Here is a 21617-nt window from a genome sequence, read left to right as displayed (position 1 = left end):
TGGTTAAAATGTCCCTAATTACTCCTGTCAGAACTCTTTAAATATAGAGAGAGTTGAGAGGCCAAATCAGGCTGGCAGCCATTGCACGCTGAACCCTGAACACAGAGGTTAAGTAGTTTAATCAAGTGTTTGAATTAGTTGGGGGTTAAAATTATGTCAGCAGAATTGTCCTGCAATGACCCTGTTTAATAATACCAGCTGCTATTTTCAGTGGTTGTGATGTAGAAATAGAGTGGATTGGTTTTGAGATAAAAGCTTCAGTGAAATACTGTGATTTTTAAATGAGAGACTTTGCTGTAGTTATACACACTTGGTCAGTAAAAGAGTATCTGGAAATAACTGCCTGACTTACCATTGCTCTGTGAAATTAAGCTGGTGTAATTCAGGAATGTCAATAGGAATTCATTGGATCGGGGGTTCCTCATGAGGGTGAAAAAGTCCCCCATGCAGATTTCGCTTGTATCTACAACTTTTGCCTCAATAAACTCCTAATTACTGCTTATTAATAATTAGTAAGGTAGTTGTTAAGTTTAGGTATTGGGTAGGATTGAGGGATGTAGAATATGGTCATGCAGAATAAGGCATTAATATGTACTTTATAAGTACTAATAAACAACCAATATCCTAGTAATATGCAAGCTAACAATAAGCAGCTAGTTCGTAATGAAAATTGAACTATAAACTAAAGTGTTAGCGAATTTTACATAGTTTTGTTTTCATTAACTGTTACTTGTTATTGTTCTAATTGCTTTTGGGTTCCTTCCTTTGTCCTCTGTTCTGATTTTTTTTCTGGGCTCTCCTCCCATTTATCCCCCCACAAGGGTCATCAGACAATCTCCTCCCCTCTCTTCCACCCCTTCTGCCTTCCTTCCCTCCTCTCCCCCATCAGCATGTCTGTCCTATATCTCACTTTATGCTCTGCCGTTCATGCTGTGATTGACAGACAAAGTAGATATTATTTCCCTTAGAGAGAGATGGATGCAGAAGAACCGGAGAAAAGGACAATGACATCTGATTGATTGAGCGAGATGCAGAAAAAGCTTAATAGAGTAAAGAGAGTGAGTTGAGTTGATGGGTCCATGGCAGAGATGAGAGATGTCATGCTGATATGATGGCACAGATGAAACACATTGTGCCTCATGCATCATTAAGCACATCAAATAGTGCACACATGCACTAGTGCACACATGTGCAGAAGCTCATGGGGTGACCTAAAACACTGTAGTGCTCTCCTAAAAACGTAATCTCCCTTGTGTTTTGTGTCTTTGAGCTTTAGAAGCTCGATGAATGTGTTCTCAATCAGAAAGATTGACAGGTTACAGCAAGCAAATGATTTTCATGACACTCACTTCCACTAAAGGAATATTCCGTGTTCAGTACAAGAAGTTAAGCTTTAACAACAGTTAGGGGTAATGTTGATCACCACAAAAATAATTTTGACTCGCCCCTTTTTATTGACTTTCCCCAAAAATACTAAAAGAACCGTTATTGGAATCTTTAAGAGTTGCTAATTTACCCAATTTGAAACGATTCAGGTCAGAAAAATACAAAAATGCTTCACTTAGTTGTTTTCTATGATTCAGATTTAGGGGCTGTTTACATGACACCATTTTCAAGTAAAAACAGAAAACTTTTTATGCGTTTTGACCATTCATTTACACAACAGTGGCGTTTTGGGGGCCTGAAAATGCAAACTTTTGAAAACGGGGTTTAAAGTGAAGGTATTTCAAAACGAGACTGTTATCGTCTAGAATTTTTGAAACAGTGACGTCATGCACATGCATATTATGTGTTCAGTCTATAGGCGTGTAGTGTTTCTTTACAAAGTGACATCGCCAACTACTGGCCTGGCATGAATAATACAGCGTTTTTAGTCGTTTTGGCGAATCTGTGTGAACAGCGACCATTTTGACGTTGTTGTTGTCTGTACGCGAAAAACGCAAAGGAAAAACCTTTCCGTTTTTAGTACATCGTTGTTGTGTAAATGTACCCTTAATTTTGATATATATTTTTTGCTAATATTTTGTGCTAATATAAGTGCAAATATTTATAAGTGCAAATAGCATATTTTCATAGCGTTATACTATTTACACTTAGTGTAAAATAGCGATAGATTCTATTTACACCATGTAAAAGTATCAGTTCTTTGCAATAAGAGTAAATAGTAATTAGATGCTATCTATACTTTATATTGGCAGAAACTATTTGCACCTCAGTATTTTTGTACATTAAAAGGATGCAATAATATCATAGTGTAAATTACTAAATATTTATTAAAATTATTAAATGGATGCTTCTTTATTAGGAGAATAAAAACCCTCCCTACACCTTCCCCTAACCCTACCCAATAAGTACATTTAATACTATTAAACATTCAGTTTATTTCCACTTTTAGAACATTATTTTTATTTTTATTGAAAAAGGAGGATCCGAATCCGCGTCGGTAGCGTTAAAAGCCAGGTCTGCGGGCTTTACTCAGTACTGCTGCACCACTGAAGACATTGAATTCCATGCATCTTTTTTAATACTTGAGTGGCCCAACCAGACATTGGTGGGTGGAGCTAGTGTAAATAGCATTTGCCAACAAGGGATGCTATTTGCACTTAGTGTAAATAGACACTCTGTAATAGGTTATTCTATTTTTACAGCATGGTAATGATTGATATATTGTTGTACACCGCAAAAATGTCTGTTGGAAAATAAGAAATAAAACAATACATTAATTGAGGTTTATGCTTCAAACAAATGAAAAATATATTTAAGAAATATTCAAAAACAACTCGTGAAAACAAGTCTTATCTTATGCAGTATTGCTTCACAGATAAATTTTAGTTTATGATGCTGATGTTTTGACATGTTTACTGGAAAAAAATAAGACAAAACTACTGATGATAAGAATAGGGTTTTTAGCAGTGTGTGTGTGTATGGGTTTGTCCTGGGCTAAAGAGACTCATTTCAGCTAAAAATATTTCCTTCCTCTCTGCATTATGTTCTCTCTTTTTCCCTCTGTCGGCCTTACATCAGTTTTTTCCCCCTCTCTCCCTGACGCTGCCCTCTCGGTGCCTTGGAGATGTTGCCATAGCAACAGAATCAGATTTTGAACATTGAAGCTGTGAGATGAATAATGCACTGCAGGTCTCTCTGCCAGTGTGTGTGTGTGTGTGTGTGTGTGTGTATGTGTATGTGTGTGAGCCATAGCCGCATAGAGTCGTTATTCAATATATCTTATCTAACAATGCCAGATTCTCACAAAGATGTGCCTGGTTGTATCTTTAAGTATTTGTGTCCACTGTTTAATTATTTTAAGTAATTTTGTCTTGGGTTTATGTATAACATTTTGGCTCAGTAATTGACCCATCAAGCCAGAATCGATTCTATTTAAAGCAGCCAGGACTCAAAAAAAGGTAATGGCTTATTTTCCACCACAATGACATTTACCTGAGTTGATCTTGTTAAGTTTGAAAGTCTAAAGCTGATTGTCCTGACTCTTCACATTTATGTTTGAAAGTGACCTATATATGTCTGTGCCAACCGCATCTCTGAAAGAACGCACGTAAAAAAAAAAAAAAAATCACAAAATTCTGTACTGAATTTCATGTACCATTGTATTTTTATATGGTACTTTAAAAAAATGCTAGTACCTTTGCTCTTTTTGATGCTTTGTTTTCAATATTATCGCATTAGCGTTTTAAACCAACACTGTAGCACTTGCGAATCAAATATTTTCATACTCATTATACTTTAACAATTAGTTTTGGTAACAGTTATTATTATTCTCCAAACAGAACTATTAACATATGCCCACTCATACGGTCTAACAGATAAACACACAAGCGTGTGATTGTGGTCATTGGTATTAGGGTGAGGGTTTCTGGGTAAGAGAGGGAAAGCCTAGTTGAGCCACGTGACTCCTGACCTTAACAAAGAATGACAGCTTGACCTCTCTCTCGATATCTCTTGGTCTCACACACTCTTAAGCCTATAAGAGCTCTCCTGCCTAAATCCTCTTGTATTTGAGTGACAGAGACAAAGAGTAACACATGCAGGAAAATGTGCACGTGGCATCAGATAAAACTATTACGCATACACAATAAAACCGTCCTGAGAATAATGGATCTGAAATAAATGTTTCATTATCTCACATTAATTCCTTTGTGTTAAAGAGGTCATGAATTGAGGGATAAAATTTTCCTTCTTTTGACATGTAAGAGATCATTGTAATATAAAAACATCCTAAAAACATAAGTTTTAGCCCACTGGTGCTTTGTTAAGATGAGAAGAGGAGAAAAAACAGGATCACTGGACTAAAAATAACATTCATTACCTTCCAAAGGATTCTAATGCTAGGAAAGTGTTTTTTTTTATTTTCAACTCTGTACTTTATCAGTGACTGAGTTCTGGACTCTTGCCAAAACTCCCATTATAATCAATGACGCTGCCTACACTGCACAATGAATCTCCATTTACATCGTGTTTGCACTGTTAGTTGTGATGAAAGCATTCGTGAGAGTGTAGACATCGAGTTGGAATGATGGGATCACTGCATTCATGTGCTCAACAGACAGTCTGTCATTGGCTACAACCTTTCATGCGACGTGAGTAGATCTAAATATAATGCTATAATCAACACTTTTCACGATTAGTTAATCTCGACAGCTGCAATAGTAAAAATAGTAAAAAATATTTGTTGTCGGGAGAGTTCCACATGTAATTCTTATTTCATGTGCAAAGATGTTGGCCAATCATAGCAGTGGGCCTTTACACTGAAGTCTCACAGCAGACACGCCCCTTCAAACAGAGCGTTGAAATCAGAGGGCTAAAATCAGGGGAGATTTATTTCTAAATTATGACCATTTTTGAAAAAAAAAAAAAAAAATGCAGTTCATGACCCTTTTTAATTTGTCTCATATACAAAAAGTATTACTATAATTACAAACGGCATTAGTCTCATGCTCACCAAGGCTGCATTTGTTTGATCAAAAATAACAGCAAAAGCAGTAATATTGCAAAATATTATGTGTTCTAATATGTTTTAAAGTGTAAGTGTAATAGAAAGTTTAAAAGAACAGAATTTATTTGAAAAATGTAAAAACTATTTACATTGCATGGTATTTTAACAATGTAAAAGTCTTCATTGTCACTTTTGATCAGTTTAATGTGGCATTGCATAGTAAGAATCGAATTAAAATTTTACTGACTACAAAGTTTTTGCCAGTAGTGTATATGTATTTGTATTTATATTTTGTGTGTCAGTGTGTGTGTGTGTATATATATATATATATATATATATATATATATATATATATATATATATACACACACACACACACACACATACCTATATATAATTTTCTTATTATAATAGATGGCAGTCAATGAAATAATTGTATTTTATTTGTGCAGGTGAAATAAAGTGGCTGTAGTAGTTGTCCAGCATGATAAAATCCAGTGTTAAACAGTGTTAAACTTTACTGATGCAAGCTGATAATTATAGGGAAAGCCCTGGGTTCTGTGTTTTATTGTCTTTGTAAAAGCAAAAACCACGAAGTTGATTCAGTCAAGTACAGATCTGCTAACCTGGTCATTTTCAGGGTCTTCAAGAGGTTTTTGTAGTCTTAGGATTCCAGAATAAGGACATTGCTTGTGTGAGAGTCTTGTGTTACATTCTATATAAAAGAGTCTGTCACAGTCACATGAGCTAATTCCTAATTTGATGACTTTCCCACAGTGCTGGCATTGCAGTCGGTTTCTATGGAAATGGCGAAACGTGCGATGGCGTGACACGACTGACATATTCCTTGCGCCATGCAAACCAAACAGTGGCAGGCATCGACAAACTGGTGAGTCATTCACGATTTTGTTTGTTCTGAGCTGTGGACAATTTTCTGTATCCAAGCATTCAAACTGCACTTAACTGCCCTTCTGTTGCCAGTGCTAAACACTTTACCACCCTTTTTGTATTTTATTTTCATATTTTATTTTACAGCCCTAACTAGTAGAGTTGCATGGCATACCGATACTAAAGTACTGTTGTACCAAAAATGTACCACTGCTGTTTCTAGAGAGTTCATTGTTCATTTTCAAGAGCTCAAGTCACTCGCAGATGTACTGTTGTACGTGCACAATCCTCGTGGACAGAATAGCTGGGTTGCACGTGGTCAATGTGCGCGGATGTTTGTGGACCCTCCTGATGACGAAAATTACGTCACACGGACAGTAGTACATCAGAGGACAAAGTATGCTCTGGGCAGAGAGATCATTGAGACCTACATTACAACTACATTAAATTTTTGCCAAAAAACACTGAAACCGAAATTAAAGTTTCCATTTAGCCACAAACCAAAAATAGTTTATTTAATATCAATTAATAATTAGTTGTACATAAGCATTTAAATTGCTCACAATGCATTTTTATATCAACTTTATAATGATATGTTTGTACTACATTTTGTTGTTGAGACATAAATATTTAAACTGTGGTTGTAATAACTGTTTTCATGACAGATTTATTCAAACATACAATAAATAATAAAGGCAATAGGTTAAGTAAAAAATATAATGAATATGTAAATATACTGCATATATTTAGCAAAATTCTCCTCTCTAAAGTAATTTTTTTCTTGCTGACTAATGAGCTATGGACATTGAATGGCTTTCCTGAGGTAAATGTAACATGATGTGACATCGTTTACAAGCTATTTTTATTATTTTATTTTTTTGTTTTTCTGTGGTTGAAACATGTGATTAACATGAGACGTTTATTTATGCATCAACTGAAAACAGCATAGACTAAGAGCATTTTCAGGCCTGCTTTGTTCTGAAACAGGGACTTAATTTGTTACAATGTTGCATTTTCTTCTTGGTTCGGTTAGCTTTCACAAGGCATCATTTCAAAGCATCCTAAAATGTGTTTATGCAAATCACATGCACATGAGTAAAACTGTCCTCTTATTGGTCAGTTTCCTCTGCTTCATCCATCAAGGTGATTTGACAAGTTCGTTCCACAAGCTTAATGTGGCTTTATCTGTAGGTGTTGAGACACACGCAAACACTTATATAAATGTAGCCATGATTCCCGCTCTAACTGATTAATTATATATATCTCGGAGCGATTGTTTTGGTGCGGATCCAAGCGTGATTGCCATGTTCATATATGCCTAAACGAACCAAACTAGGGGAGAAAATGCACCAGGTTCCAAAACAATTGCTCCAAACAAGCCAGGTGTGAAAATGCCCTAAGTTCATCAAAATGAAGCTGTATTAAAAACATTGATATCGATATTGTCAACCTAGCCCTAGTGCCCACAGTGCTGACACATTTACACGTTAACCACATTGTGTGCACGAAATGACACTGACACAGCCAAAACATGTCATCGAAAAGTGCAAATTAAACATCTCTGTATGTATATGGGATTTCGGTCCCTCCGAAAATAGCTATTCTTTGGCTTTTTTGCCTTTTGTTTAGATAGGACAGTAGGTGGACAGACAGGAAATCATGGGAGATGAGAGAGGGGAATTGGACCAGGAAAGGACCTCAAGCCGGGATTTAAACTCGGGTTGGCGAAGTGCAGCCGCACCATATGTCAGAGCACTTGCGCACGTGGCTGTGGCTCAGAATCTTTTAACATTAATCACACAGTAATCAGCCAGGCAGGAAATTCTCCAGAATTCATCATTTTGGTCTATCACTAATTATATCATTGTAATCTTCCTGTTTGATTCAGGGGACAGAAAATAAAATATGGATCTGACGTATTGAGCCTAACATATTTCCTTTGTGTGTGTGTGTGTGTGTGTGTGCGTGTGTGTTTGTATTTTAGGTATCGGAGAGCACCAGCAGTCTGAATGAAACCCTGCAGGAGGGTTTGGTGCAGCTGGAGACTGTGTACTCCAAGCAGACAGACTACCTGTCCATCGTCCAGAAACTGCAGGGTCAGCTGGACGAGCTGATCAAGTTCATGGTGGATGTGCCTTTCTGGAGCAGTACGGATCTCTCTTTGGATCACCTGGCATCCATCACTGAGCAATTTGACTGGTACAGGTAATTATAAAGTCCAGTCAAGTCATCTTGCTCTGTGATTTCTAAATTTGTTTCAAAGGTCTTACCCCAGTGGTGGTTTCTAAAGTCCTGTTGTTGTTTTTTTGTTGTTGTTTTTTTTTTTTACAAATATGTAGTCTAGCGTGATTTGTTTGCAGATGACACATACTTTCATATTTTTTGATCTAATTCAGTGACTTTCAGGCCTAAGTATGACTTAAATGTCCAAAGATGTTACAAAGTACACACAAGAGTTTTTCAATAAGTCCAGACCTGTTCCTACTTTTGCATAGTTATAAGGATATTTCCAGCCACCTGTAAGTGATCATGATTCAAGTGTATGTGTGTTTTGTAGGTGGTTGGGTTATCTGGGCCTGCTGCTCTTTGATGTTGTTATCTGCCTGCTCGTTTTGGTTGGTCTCATACGCAACTCTAGGAGCATCTTGATCAGGTAAGTGCAAAAAAATGATTAACACATGTTATTAGTTAATATCACACACAATAGCCACCCATGTGATCGATCACAAAAGATTGCCTAATGAACCTTTTCTGTACCTTTAAAAAGTGACTTATTACTTTTGGACAAAATATAGCATTCCTTTTATCATTATAAAATTTCATTTAGTACCAAAATTTTTTTTTTTTTTAAATCTGAAAATGAAAATATACTATTTAACCCAATATTTGTGTTATATGTATTTAATATTTATTTTTACAGTTTCACTGTATAAAATTTTCATTAATTGAAAAAAATAAAATATAAATATTAAAATAAAAATTAGAACTGAAATACTGAACTGAAATTAGTTTAAGTACTAAAATTATTTTAAAAACTTTAAAAAAATGAAAGCTGAATAGAAACAGAAACTTAAAAAAGTTGAAAGCTAATTAAAAGTATTAATAAATACTCTAATAGCATATAAATGCTACTAAAATAACATTTAATTTTGTTAATGGATTAATTAAATTTAGCAGGGCAGTTTGAGATGTGACATGACAATGTAGTGTGAAGAGCAAAATGAGATTGTAAAATGACCTGGAATTGAACTTGTGCCAGTAGAACTTAAATAAATGTAACTGACTTTGACTCACAACAAAGAAATACTAAAGTATAAGAAAAAAGAAAAATGAACGTCAATGTTACAATGCAAGATCACATGATATTTCTGTATAAATCATAAACAATTTCTTGTTTTCCTGGTGCATTACAAGAGGTGCCTCAGGTTAAAATCCACTACCTGACTTTACATTTTCAGTTTGGAAATTTCCAGGTTGAAAATCGTTGTGTGAAAATGCCTATTTTTAGCCTGTAACTATGCAAAATTGAGATCCATTCTGTGAAAGCCTTTAGAAATGGAGAGAGAGAGAGAGCACGAATCAGAGAGGAGTTGTCAGCGGAGAGATGGATTCAGGCAAAACTAAATCTATTTAGTATACAAGGGAGGGTGAAGATCTCCCCTTGATTCACTCTGACTCACTTTCTCACTCCTTCTGCTGCAATTAGACACCTCTTCTGCCGTGTGTTGTGTACATGTTGTGTTTCTATTAGTGTTTGAGGGTGCATGTGTATCTAGAAGCACATTTGGTCAGTGGGAGGGAGGTTGTTTGAATCCCTAGAGATGTTTACTAACTGGGTTACTCACCATGAGCCTAAACAAGTTTAAAAAGAAACCAAGCAGAAAATATCTATAAACAACACAGAAACATTTAGGCTTTGTTCACTGTAATAACTGGACACTCATCCGCCTGGTCCCACCATCAAAAGAAAACTCAAATAACACCCATTTTTGTACAGTTTTGTGCAGTTAAAGAGGCCATATTATGCTCTTGAGTTTGTTTTTGGGGTCTACTAGAATAGGTTTTCATGCTCGGATGAGTGCAAATTATTTTCTGCGGTAATAATCTTACTCTATTTCTCTCCTTCAGTGTTTGTTTGCTAGGTGTGCTGACACTGGTGATCAGCTGGGCTTCACTTGGGCTGGAGTTTTCTGTTGCTGTGGTGCGTAAATGAGCAGAAACATCTTTAATTCTCTTCACCTTTATGCTGATATTTCTGTTTGGCTCTATTGAGGTCTAAAGAGAGTTTGAATCATAAACTCACTAAGTAGAGCCAAATTATGTGATTTATATTATTCAGGAAAATATTGGAATTATATATAATAAAATAAGTATATAAAAAAGTGTGGGTTCAGTAAGATTTTTAATGTTTCTGATAGTAGTCTATTATGTTCACCAAGGCTGCATTTATTTGATCAAAAAAAAAAAAAAATACAGTACAGTACAAACAGTAATATTGTAATATTATTACAATTTAAAATAACTGTTTTCTATTTTAATATATTTTTTAAATGCATTTTATTTCTGTAATGATTTTCAGCATCATTACTCCAGTCTTCAGTGTCACACGATTTGATGATTTGGTGCTCTAGAAACATTTCTTATTAATAATAATAATGTTGAAAACAGTTTTTGCTGCTTTTTTAAAAATGGAAATGTCTTAATTGTCAGTTTTGATCAATTTAATGCCTTCTTGCTAAATAAAAGTATTAATTGCTTAAAAAAAAATCATACCGACCCCAAACTTTTGAATCGTAGTGTATGTTTGAAATGAGAATTATAGATAATTAAACAAATATGTGACGTTAGTCATTTAAATGTGCATAACCATTTGAATGTTTGTGTCTTTGTGCGTGTATTTGAGTGTTTGTGTTTTGTGTTTGAGGGTGTGTAGCCGTGCTTCATGTCTTGTTCTCTTCCCCAGACTGCCAGTGATTTTTGTGTTGCCCCTGACTCTTACATCACCAAAGTGACACGTGAGAACGCCGTTATCAACCAAGGTATGTACTCCCAAGTCAAGTCCAGTTTATATTTACTCTTTTGCACAGTTTACACAGGGTTCAGTGGGTATTGAAATGCTTGTGACAAGGCTCAGATCACAAAAAAGACAGTGTAGACAATTATATGCAGACAGATACATAAGTTTACAAATCTAGTATATAGTAAATATAGTACTAAATGCTGAACTCAGATTCACCACACGTTGATACCATTCATTTCAATGTATTTTCCCCCTGATTTGCATTTTATTAATTAGATCATACACTGAAAATTCAATGCTTATCGATGTGTATGAAGTCTTGAACTCAATACTCCCCACAGTAAATGTGTACGCTCACAATCGCTCTCATTCATTCATTGCTTCAAATGTTCTGAAGCATTGCTATGCAGAGGAGGCTTTCTTAAATGGTGTATATATACAAAGCAGGTTTTGTATCCTGCTCTCAGACCTTGGCTTCCCTGGACATTGCTAATTAGTTCCCACAGTGGATACGATTCATGACCCTCTCAGCCTCTGCACTACACATTCACAATCCGCACTCATTCCCACTTGCATACACACTTATGCTTCATTGCTGGAAGCATTCGCTCTTCGCTGTTTCACGAGGCGTGTCTGTGGGCCAATAAATCCTCTAAATAATTGTTCTGTTGTGTATTTACTTCCTCCTGCATATTTGTGTGTTTTAAAGAAATTAATACTTTTATTCAGCAAGGATGTGTTAAAATGTATCAAGAGTGACAGTAAAATTATTTGTAATATTTTTTAAACTTTACATTCATAAAAGAATTATGAAAAAATGTGTATCATAGTTTGCACAAAAATATCAAGCAGCAAAAACTGTTTTCAACATTGATAATAATAAGAAATGTTTCTTGAGCACCAAATCATCATATTAGAATGATTTCTGAAGGATCATGTGACACTGAAGACGGGAGTAATGATGCTGAAAATTCAGTTTTGCCATCATAGGACAGTTATTTTAAATAATATTATATGAATATTTATTGCTGTTTTACTGTATTTTTGATTAAATAAATGCAGCTTTGGTGAACATAAGATTCTTCTTTTTTAAAACATTAAAACAAAAAACACTTACCAACCCCAAACTTTTGAATGGTAGTATATGATAATATAAGATATCATGTAATAATAGTAAATGATAAATATGCAGAGTTACTGAAATTAAAATTAGTTTACACATTATTTATTAAAATTCACTCAAACTTATTTTAAAGTGAAAATTATGTTATTATATTGGCCAGTACATGGGATTTCTTACAGTGACGTTTCATGATTTATTTTCTATTTTTACATCTGCATCTACTAAGAGTGTGATGATTTAAATCTTGAGGTTAATTAATCATTAAACCTCTGCCTGAGGTCATTCCACTGCTGCTCCTCTCATTCTCTCATTTTTCTAGCACACAAACATGCAGTAATAAGGTTCAGATCAATCCAGCATCTTTACAGTCATCTCTTTCACATACACATCACACATACACAGAAAACAAACTTGATATCATAACAAATGAAGCTAGTTGGCATTGTCAGTAATCTCAACCAGCTGGCTTGGTAAATAATGAACTAGCAGGTCACAGTGACTCATGAGAGTACTGCTCGAGTATGAGATGTACTGCTTCCAACAGATTTACTGCTACAGTTTGTTAGTTTGCATCAGCTGTTTTCTTCGCAGAGTCATTTCAGCAATAATTTAGTTATCTAATAAGAATGATCTGTTTGTTGACCTACGGAAGACGAGAGGAATGTTGCGGAAACCTGTCGTTTTGCGATGACGAGTAAAACAATGATCATATTTGTTGGATTACATATGTATTTATTATAATTTATTCTATATGTGTGTTAGATATCCTGCAGTATTATCTGAAGTGCAGCATGGGACAGACCAACCCATTTCAGCAGGTACTTAATTACTCTCTCTCTCTGTTCTCTTTCGCATTATCCCTCTTGTTCTCTTTCATGACTTATAAATTATTCTTCTGATTTGCAGAAACTCTCTGGGAGCCATAAAGCTCTTGTGGAGATGCAGGATGATGTTTCTGAGCTCTTGCGTTCAGCTATCAGAGAATTCCCCAAGACAAAGGTGTGTGATTGCGGATGTCTTTAAGAGTAAAACTGAGTGTGGCTTTACTCAGTATCTGGATGTTTATATGTTTATGTACTTTGTCTCTCTCTCTGGGTTGGTTAACAGAGTAACCTGGAGGAGATGCAGGCGGTGTTAAACTCCACTGAAGTCAGCCTCCACCACCTCACTGCCCTGGTTGACTGCCGGAGCCTGCACATGGTATGTGTGTGTTTTGTTTAGAGCTTTTTTATGGCTCATCTCAGTTAAGATGGAAAATATACAAAAATATTTTTGTTTACTTCGCTTTAGATGTCTTTACACTGCAAAGTTAATTCTGTATTGTGACAAAATGATATGATTGTTAATGTTAAAATATGTTGCCTCTGACCTCTGTCTTACAAAAAACTTTAAGAAGCACAATTTTATATATATATTTTTTATATTTATTTTACCTTTTAATATTTTGTTTCACTATTATTATCTTTGGTTTAGATTATCATAGTTATTGTAAACGTGACTTTTATGATGGATTTAAATAGTATTAACTTGAAAATATGGGTCTGGGACAAAGGTAAATCAAAGCCAGTATATAAAATGCTTTTTGAAAAATAGCAAAAATTAATGATGTTAAAAAGTTTAAGACATATTCCAAAGTTTGGGGTCAGTAAGACTTCTTTTTTTTGAGAGAGAGAGAGAGAGAGAGAGAGAGAGAGAGAGAGAGAGAGAGAGAATTAATACTTTTATTCAGCAAGGACACATTCATTGGTTCAAAAGTTTTTTTTTTTCTTGAAAATAAATGCTGTTATTTTATATTTTATTAACTTTCTATTCATCAAAGAATATTAGAATGGTTTCTGAAGGATCATGTGATGCTGAAGACTGGATTAATGACTATTGAAAGTTCAACTTTGCCATTTATAAATATATTCAAATAGAAAATAGTTATTTTAAATGGTAATATTTCACAATATTACAGTTTTTTTTTTACAGCATTTTTGATCAAATAAATGCTTTTGTGAGCTTAAGAGACCTTTTTCAAAACCATTTAAAAAACTTGCCTACAAACGGTAGTGTATAAGAAAAAGAAAGTGTGTCTGTTATTTTTAAAGGGATGGTTCACCCAAAAATGAACTATTCTATCATCATATACCCACCCTCCTGTCGATCCAAACCTGTAAGACTTTTGTTCATCTTCGGAACACAAATTAAGATATTTTTAATAAAATTTGAGTCTCACCATTGACAGTATACACAACTACCACTTTGACACTTCAAAAAGTTCATAAAGAGATCGTAAAACTAATCCACATGAATCGAGTGGTTTAGTCCAAATTTTCTGAAGAGAATCGATCGCTTTATATGCTGAACAGATTGAATTTAGGCTTTTATTCACTTATAAATATTCATCAACGCACACATCAGTTGTGGTAAATGGAAGCTCAAGCATGTGAGAACCAATGAGATTCATATTCGTGTGTTACGCAGCACGTTTGAGCTTCCGCAAGAAACAGTGAGGTTTGTTCTCGTGCGTCAAGCAGGTTCGGTTGAGCTTCTGTTTATGTTCACTGATCTGTGTTTATATGTGAATAAAAGCCTAAATTCAGCCTGTTCAGTATATAAAGTGATCGAGTCTCTTCAGAAAATTTGGACTAAACGGCTCGATTAATTTCTTTTATGAACTTTTTGAAGTGTCAAAGTCTTTCTGAACTTTTTGAAGTCAAAGCCGTAGTACCATAGCTGTCAATGGAGGGACAGAAATTGCTCAGATTTTTAAAAAATATCTTAATTTGTGTTTGGAAGGTGAACAAAAGACTTTTGTGGGTTAGGAACAACATGAGGGGTGAGTAAATGATAACAGAATTGTCATTATTAGGTGAACTAACCCTTCAATAAAAATCAAACCCTGGGACACAAGGGACATGTCCAAAGTTGAAGGAACACCAATATATTGCTTCCCATGATTGTGTTTGTACTTCCTGTGCAAATGAATTTACATGCATGCCACTTCCTTTACAGTGTGCAAAGACTTATACAACAAGAGCAGACTGTTTTCATCCTTTTCTTTATGTCTCACAGGACTATGTCCAGGCTCTGACTGGACTGTGTTACGACGGAGTCGAGGGGCTGATTTATCTGGTCCTGTTCTCATTCGTCACTGCGCTAATGTTTAGCTCCATCGTTTGCAGTGTGCCTCACACCTGGCAGAGCAAGAGGTGAGAGGGCAAGGGTCAAAAGAGAGGGGGGTGGGTGCAGGAGGGCAAAGTACCTTAAACGCAGCTCCAGTAGATAGACAAGGACTTAATTTCATGGACATAGAATTGACTGCCAGTCACGTATGTTTAATGCTTTTTTTCACAACTGCTCCTTCTGTTTTCACATATTAATCATCTTCTCATGACTGTGTAGTTTCTGTTGTCTTGTCGTTCATTCCTCTTTGTGTCATAGATTTGGAAAACCCACTGCCCTGTAGTATGTGTGAGCAACACACTTGCTTTTGTAGTGCACAATGGGTAACCTAAACATAGCTTGCATATGAAAGAAAAATAGTATATTTTGAAAGGAGTCATTTGAATCAAGGCGATGGAGGTACTTGCTATTTGACTCACGGTGTAGCATCTGTCTGCGTCAGTGCTTTCTATGCAAAGGGACAGAACAAAGAGACCCTATTCCAAATTCTGTGCAAAGGCAGACTGATATTTCTGTGGAAGATGCTGCCTCCCTTTGGACTATCTTGAAACTGCAAGCAAGGCTGATGTGCATTTTGTGAAGAGTATCATCATCATTGAAACTATGTTGGTGATGTGAAACTGTTCATTTGCCTAGATTACACACTTGAAAAGGTGTTTTGGAAAAGGTCTGCTAAGAGTTACATGAACAAAAGATATCTTGATCAAAGTGGCATCCAAATCTACACCTTCACAGATCCACTTTTTCTTTTCCTTATTTTATTCCTTTTCTTTTAAATGCGTCCCTTCCCCCCTCCTTTTTTACGTTTCAAATCCGATTCATAGTGGGTGTTTGTTGATTTAATGCATGACTCAGATCACTGAGAGAACGTTCAATGGTTACTGAGGACAATCCATTGGACATGCAATGGACATCCAGAGTAGTTTTTGTGATGTTTTTTTTATTTTTTAAGTTTCCTTGAATTGATTATGACTAGCATCATTTTAGTACTTTCACTTCCACTATGGCTGTAGGATTGTTTTGACTTTTATTTATTTACTTATTTTTTTACAATGACTATGCACATGTATTAAAGCAAATACATACAAAAAAATTAAATGAAGATTCTGCCCCATTCCAAAATTACCACAAGTTTTATTGGTTTTTTTGTCGGTTGTTTGTTTTAGCATCCTGACTGCCAAGTTTACACAGATTCTAAAAATGATTGGTTTGAAACGGGTGTAATGAGCCTAGTTTTTCCATCAGTTGGCAGATAAACTGTTTCCTAATTAGTTCAAACACAACATTCAGTAAGCCATTAAAAATCATGAATATTAAAAGAGGCTTTTAAAATCAAGAGATTTTAAATCTTAAAATCAAGATTTCATGTACATTACATTTCCTAGTTAACAACAAACAATTTTTTTTAATTCAACATTTATTTTAATATATAATATAAAAAATATAATAATGTACACTACCATTCTTTTTTTTATATAAAAAAAGGTAAAAACAGTAATATTGTGAAATATTAAAATTTAAAATAACTGTTTTCTATTTGAATATTTTGAAAGTTTAAAATGTATTTTAATTTAATTAAATTTTTTTTTTTACAGCCATTTCTAAAATATCATGCAATATATCTCCAAAAGCACATTGGTTGGCTAAAAGGTGTAGAGAATTTATTTATTTAAAGAATTAATTTGTTCTACTCACTGTAAGTGTGGAATTGAATGAGATCAAATTTAATCTGAATGCATGTTATTCATATAAAGCATGCAAAGATTTTAGCTTTTTATTTCTAAAAAACAGGCCTATATATTCCCTCATAGTCATGAAAATTCACTCTCAGTAGCACTTTCCCTTTTGTCATGTAAACTGACAGAGATGAAACTGGGAAAACGAAAGCATTAAACGTCAGTTTGCCAGTACTCATCAGTATGCTGTGGAGTCAATATAAAGATGGCATGAAAACTGGTTTTAAAGTGGTCTAGTGAGAGGAGAGACTTTTGCCCTGCCCTCCCCTCCGACCCAGGGGCACGTGTTTGACCTGTGCTAATTTGTCTGAAGGTCTGAGGAGGAGGATGGCGATGAGACTTCGGCCACACTCGGCCCGCGAGCGCCGCACGATAACCTGTACCGCGTGCACATGCCTAGCCTGTACAGCTGTGGCAGCAGCACCTACGGCAGCGAGGCTAGTCTCCCCGCTGCGGCACACACTGTCAGCAACGCACCAGTCACTGAGTACATGTGAGTGTAGCCACGCTAAACTCATCCTAATGCATGGGCTGGATTTGAAGGACCGTACCGGTATTACAGGTCCTGTAGTATAGGTTCGCAAGCATAGATTACTGCATGGGCTTTGCTGTATTTACTGTAGGTTTTCAGATTTCAGTTGTTAATACTGCATGGGTTTTACTTCTTGATTAGAGTTATTATAAATATAGAGCCCGTAAACGCCGCATAGAAACAAACATATTATGGCATGGGAAGTATGAGTACATTAGGGCTGCACGATATTGGAAAAAACTGCCGTTGCGATATTTAGTTTTTCCGCAGTTTATATTGTGCGATATGAGGAACAATTTCACCAGATGACTCGAATAGCTCGATTTGGAAAGAATTGATCATGATTTTGTAGGGAAGTGAATCTGCATAGAAAACAAACAAATTACAAGCATAGATAAATACAATAGAACAAAGAAAGAAATGACATAAACAATGCTTTATGTTTTTCAGGTAAGTCTAACAGAACTCGGGTACAGAAATTGAATAATTAAATGTAAAATAACACTGCATAGTCTTCACTTTTAAATTAAATATAATTGATCTTTGTTAAAGCTCCAAATTAGGCTACTGTCACTTTAAGACCGAACGCACAGATCCAATATAATGATACGCATCCGTTTTCTTTCTCAGGCCCTGTTTACAGCTGGTATTAAGATGCGTTTTGGTCGATTGGATCACAAGTGGACCACGCTAAATACAGGTGTAAACAGGGTCTAAAACGTTTTGAGCTTGTCCACTTACAACCACTTCCAGAGGTAGTTGAAAGCGCATTCGACCGGATTGCTTTCATAGTCTAGATGCTCATGTGGTTGAATGCGTTCGAACAACCACAAAAGACAGCCTACTCTTCACCTACTGACCTAATGTGTAAACATTATGGGAAGCGCACTAGCCAGAGAGATTTAAACTTTGTCAGCTGGAGACTCAAGTTTGGTTTGTAGATGAAAAACATACCAAGCACAATGTTTCAAATACGCACTCACTGCGTTCGGCGTGGTCTTGCGGCTGTCAGAGCAGAAATGCTCTCCGTATGTTTTTCCATCGTCTACGAGCGTGTTCATATGTAAATTGCGCAACCTTATTTTGTCTATTAGATCGAAAGATCTGTCCTGATTTCTTCTGATCTCGAAGAAATCAGGACAGAAGTGGTATTTTTGGCCGATTTCAAAACAATGCTTCAGGAAGCATCGGAGCACAGATGAATCAGTGTGTCGAATTTGAGATTTCAGGCGTTGGCCACTGGCATTTCTCCTCTCGAAGAAATCAGGACAGAAGTGGTTGAAAGTGGACAAAAGAGACCGGGTGTAAAACACCAGGTGTAAAAAGGAATGCGTCTCACTTGTCTACTTGTGATCCGATCTACTAAAACACATCTTAATGCAATGCATATAAACAGGGTTTTAGTTGTTTGTTAATGTAAGCCATAAGCGACTGTGTTTACGAGGATACTTGCAGAGAAGGCCATTTTGACATAATTTTGCGTATATGTGTCCGTTCAAGCACAAATAGACATGAAAGAGAACAGAATTCGGTGTTCGTGTTCTGCCTGCATGGCTCTGTGGGTGCGTATAGAAAACAGCACGCGAGTTCCTAATTGAGTTCTTTTCCATGTCTTCTTGCGCTTGAATGTTTAAACTAACAGGACCTAAAACGTGCAAATAATTAACTTTCGTTCTATGATGGTTAAAGTGCAATTAATCTGAGAATCACGTGCGTTTTGAACCGTGGTGCCTGGTCCATACAGATCAACTACGATCCCTTTACTCGATATCGCACATCCTGCAATGTGACTCTTGCAGATGCTTACATTGCGATATCAATGCTAAAACGATATATCGTGCAGCCCTAAAGTAGATAATTCAGCTTGTGCAATGAGTTTTACTGTGATAGATGATGTTTCACACATCCCAAGTGACATCTATCATGTACCTCTACATATATACCGGATATGACTCAATATAGTGCATAGTGCTATCACTCAATGGCTTTGCGCATTAATCCTACCCTGCAGTTCAAAGCTTTATGTCAGATTTGTAAAGATCGCGGTGTGGAAATCCCTCCCGTGAAGAGGGAGTCAGAGTAACTGGTGTCTCGTTTGTGACGCAGGAGCCAGAATGCTAACTTTCAGACCCCTCGGTGCGAGAACACGCCACTCATTGGCAGAGAATCCCCCCCACCGTCAGTAAGTGCACAAGCACATTTACACAAACACACATGTCTGTAGATGTACAGTCGTTATTTAGCGCAATGTCACACATTCAGTTACTCTTTTATTAGATGGCATGGATCTTCCTCCAACCCTGCCCCATGATTGACGTAACTGATTTGTAGTTGCCCTAAATTGTTTAGATAATCCAGAAAACAGGATGTTACAGAGGTAGTATTTATGCTTATCTCTTACTGATGAGTTCATATAAATACCAGCTTTGACAACTGTCAAATTTCGATTTTAGCATAGTTATAGTATATTCATGAACACTGTCAACACACACATAAAGAGTCTGGAAGGTCATTTTGGCAGCCTGTATGCGACACTAATGACAAGTCGTCTTTGTATGACCGCCACAAAAAAGTCCTCACAAACAACAAGGTGAGATGGCACGAGCCAAATTTCTGTCATCATTTGCATATTTTCTTCCTTTGAACTTGAAATGAAAGGTTCTCTTTTCCATACAATAAATGTAAATGCCAATGGGAATGACATAGCCCAAACCTGACAAAAAAGCACTGTAAAAGCTATTTATACAACCAGTGAAGTCTTACGATAGCTTTATGTGAGGAACAGACCTAAATTGTAATTGTTAGATGTTGTGTTGTCACAATACTGGAGTTTCAATCTTTGATACAGTACCTTGAAAAATATTGACATTCAATACCACTTTCAATACCATGGGGAAATAATAATTATTATTACTATTAAAGGGTTAGTTCACCCAAAAATGAAAATTCTGTCATTTATTACTCACCCTCATGCCGTTCCACACCCGTAAGACCTTCGTTCGTCTTCAGAACACAAATTAAGATATTTTAGATGAAATCTGATAGCTCCGTGAGGCCTCCATAGGGAGCAATGGACACTTCCTCTCTCAAGATCCATAAAGGTACTAAAAACATATTTAAATCAGTTCATGTGAGTACAGTGGTTCAATATTAATATTATAAAGCGACGAGAATATTTTTGGAGCGCCAAAAAAAACAAAATAAGGACTTATTTAGTGATGGCCGATTTCAAAACACTGCTTCATGAAGCATCGCAGCACAGATGAATCAGTGTGTCGAATTTGCTGTTCGGAGTGCCAAAGTCACGTGATTTCAGCCGTTGGCAGTTTGACACGCGATCTGAATCATGATTCGATACACTGATTCATTTGTGCTCCGATGCTTCATGAAGCATTGTTTTGAAATCGGCCATCACTAAATAAGTCGTTATTTTGTTTTTTTGCACTCCAAAAATATTCTCGTCGCTTTATAATATTAATATTGAACCACTGTACTCACATGAACCGATTTAAATATGTTTTTAGTACCTTTATGGATCTTGAGAAAGGAAGTGTCCATTGCTCCCTATGGAGGCCTCACGGAGCCATCGGATTTCAACTAAAATATCTTAATTTGTGTTCTGAAGATGAACGAAGGTCTTACGGGTGTGGAACGGCATGAGGGTAAGTAATAAATTACAGAGTTTTCATTTTTGGGTGAACTAACCCTTTAAGAAAGAAATAGATTACTATTGTAATACAACTGCACTGTAAAAAAAAAAATCACTTACATATTAAGTTTATTAAAGGGATAGCTCACCCAAAAATGAAGTTTCTGTCATTGAGTACTCACCCTGATGTCGTTTCAAACCCGCAAGACCTTCATTCATCTTCGGAACATAAATTAAGATATTTTTGATGAAATCCGAGAGTCTCCTATGCAGTTGACACAGTGTACGCAGTGCAGAACTTCCGTGTTTACGTCCGAATGCCGGCTCAGTATTGGCCGGCACTGTTCACGTGAGCACCACAACACATACGTGTGATGCTGACGCAGGAGCCGGCCAATACTGAGTCTGCATTTTGACGTAGAACACAGAAGCCTTGCACTGTGCTTACTATGTCAACTGTGTAGGAGACTGACAGGGAAAAGGAAAAATAGTTGAATAAAGTCATTATTTTTGTTTTGCTTTTGAACACAAAAAGTATTCTCATCGCTTC

The 21617-nt window shown here is 36.1% G+C and overlaps 1 protein-coding gene and 1 long non-coding RNA gene across 3 annotated transcripts in view; one reads left to right on the top strand and one right to left on the bottom strand.

Moving 5' to 3' along the window:
* LOC125272456 overlaps positions 1-21617 on the bottom strand; it is a 38331-nt gene that overhangs the window by 11164 nt on the left and 5550 nt on the right. The window lies entirely within an intron of this gene.
* Positions 1-21617, top strand: part of ttyh3b (tweety family member 3b) — a 42084-nt gene that overhangs the window by 15763 nt on the left and 4704 nt on the right. Inside the window, exons 4-14 of one of the 2 annotated variants that reach the window (XM_048197274.1) lie at positions 5729-5840; positions 7824-8044; positions 8397-8492; positions 9968-10040; positions 10803-10878; positions 12745-12800; positions 12889-12981; positions 13090-13182; positions 15040-15176; positions 17200-17379; positions 19525-19600. In XM_048197274.1, coding sequence (XP_048053231.1) covers positions 5729-5840; positions 7824-8044; positions 8397-8492; positions 9968-10040; positions 10803-10878; positions 12745-12800; positions 12889-12981; positions 13090-13182; positions 15040-15176; positions 17200-17379; positions 19525-19600 — 1213 coding nt within the window. The remainder of the gene's footprint in view (positions 1-5728; positions 5841-7823; positions 8045-8396; positions 8493-9967; positions 10041-10802; positions 10879-12744; positions 12801-12888; positions 12982-13089; positions 13183-15039; positions 15177-17199; positions 17380-19524; positions 19601-21617) is intronic. The other variant, XM_048197275.1, reaches the window with a different exon arrangement.

Source organism: Megalobrama amblycephala, linkage group LG7 (assembly GCF_018812025.1).
Source record: "Megalobrama amblycephala isolate DHTTF-2021 linkage group LG7, ASM1881202v1, whole genome shotgun sequence".
In the NCBI taxonomy this organism is placed as follows: Eukaryota; Metazoa; Chordata; class Actinopteri; order Cypriniformes; family Xenocyprididae; genus Megalobrama; species Megalobrama amblycephala.
The sequence above is the reverse complement of the archived record's forward strand: the minus strand, read 5'-3'. Positions and strand labels throughout refer to the sequence as shown.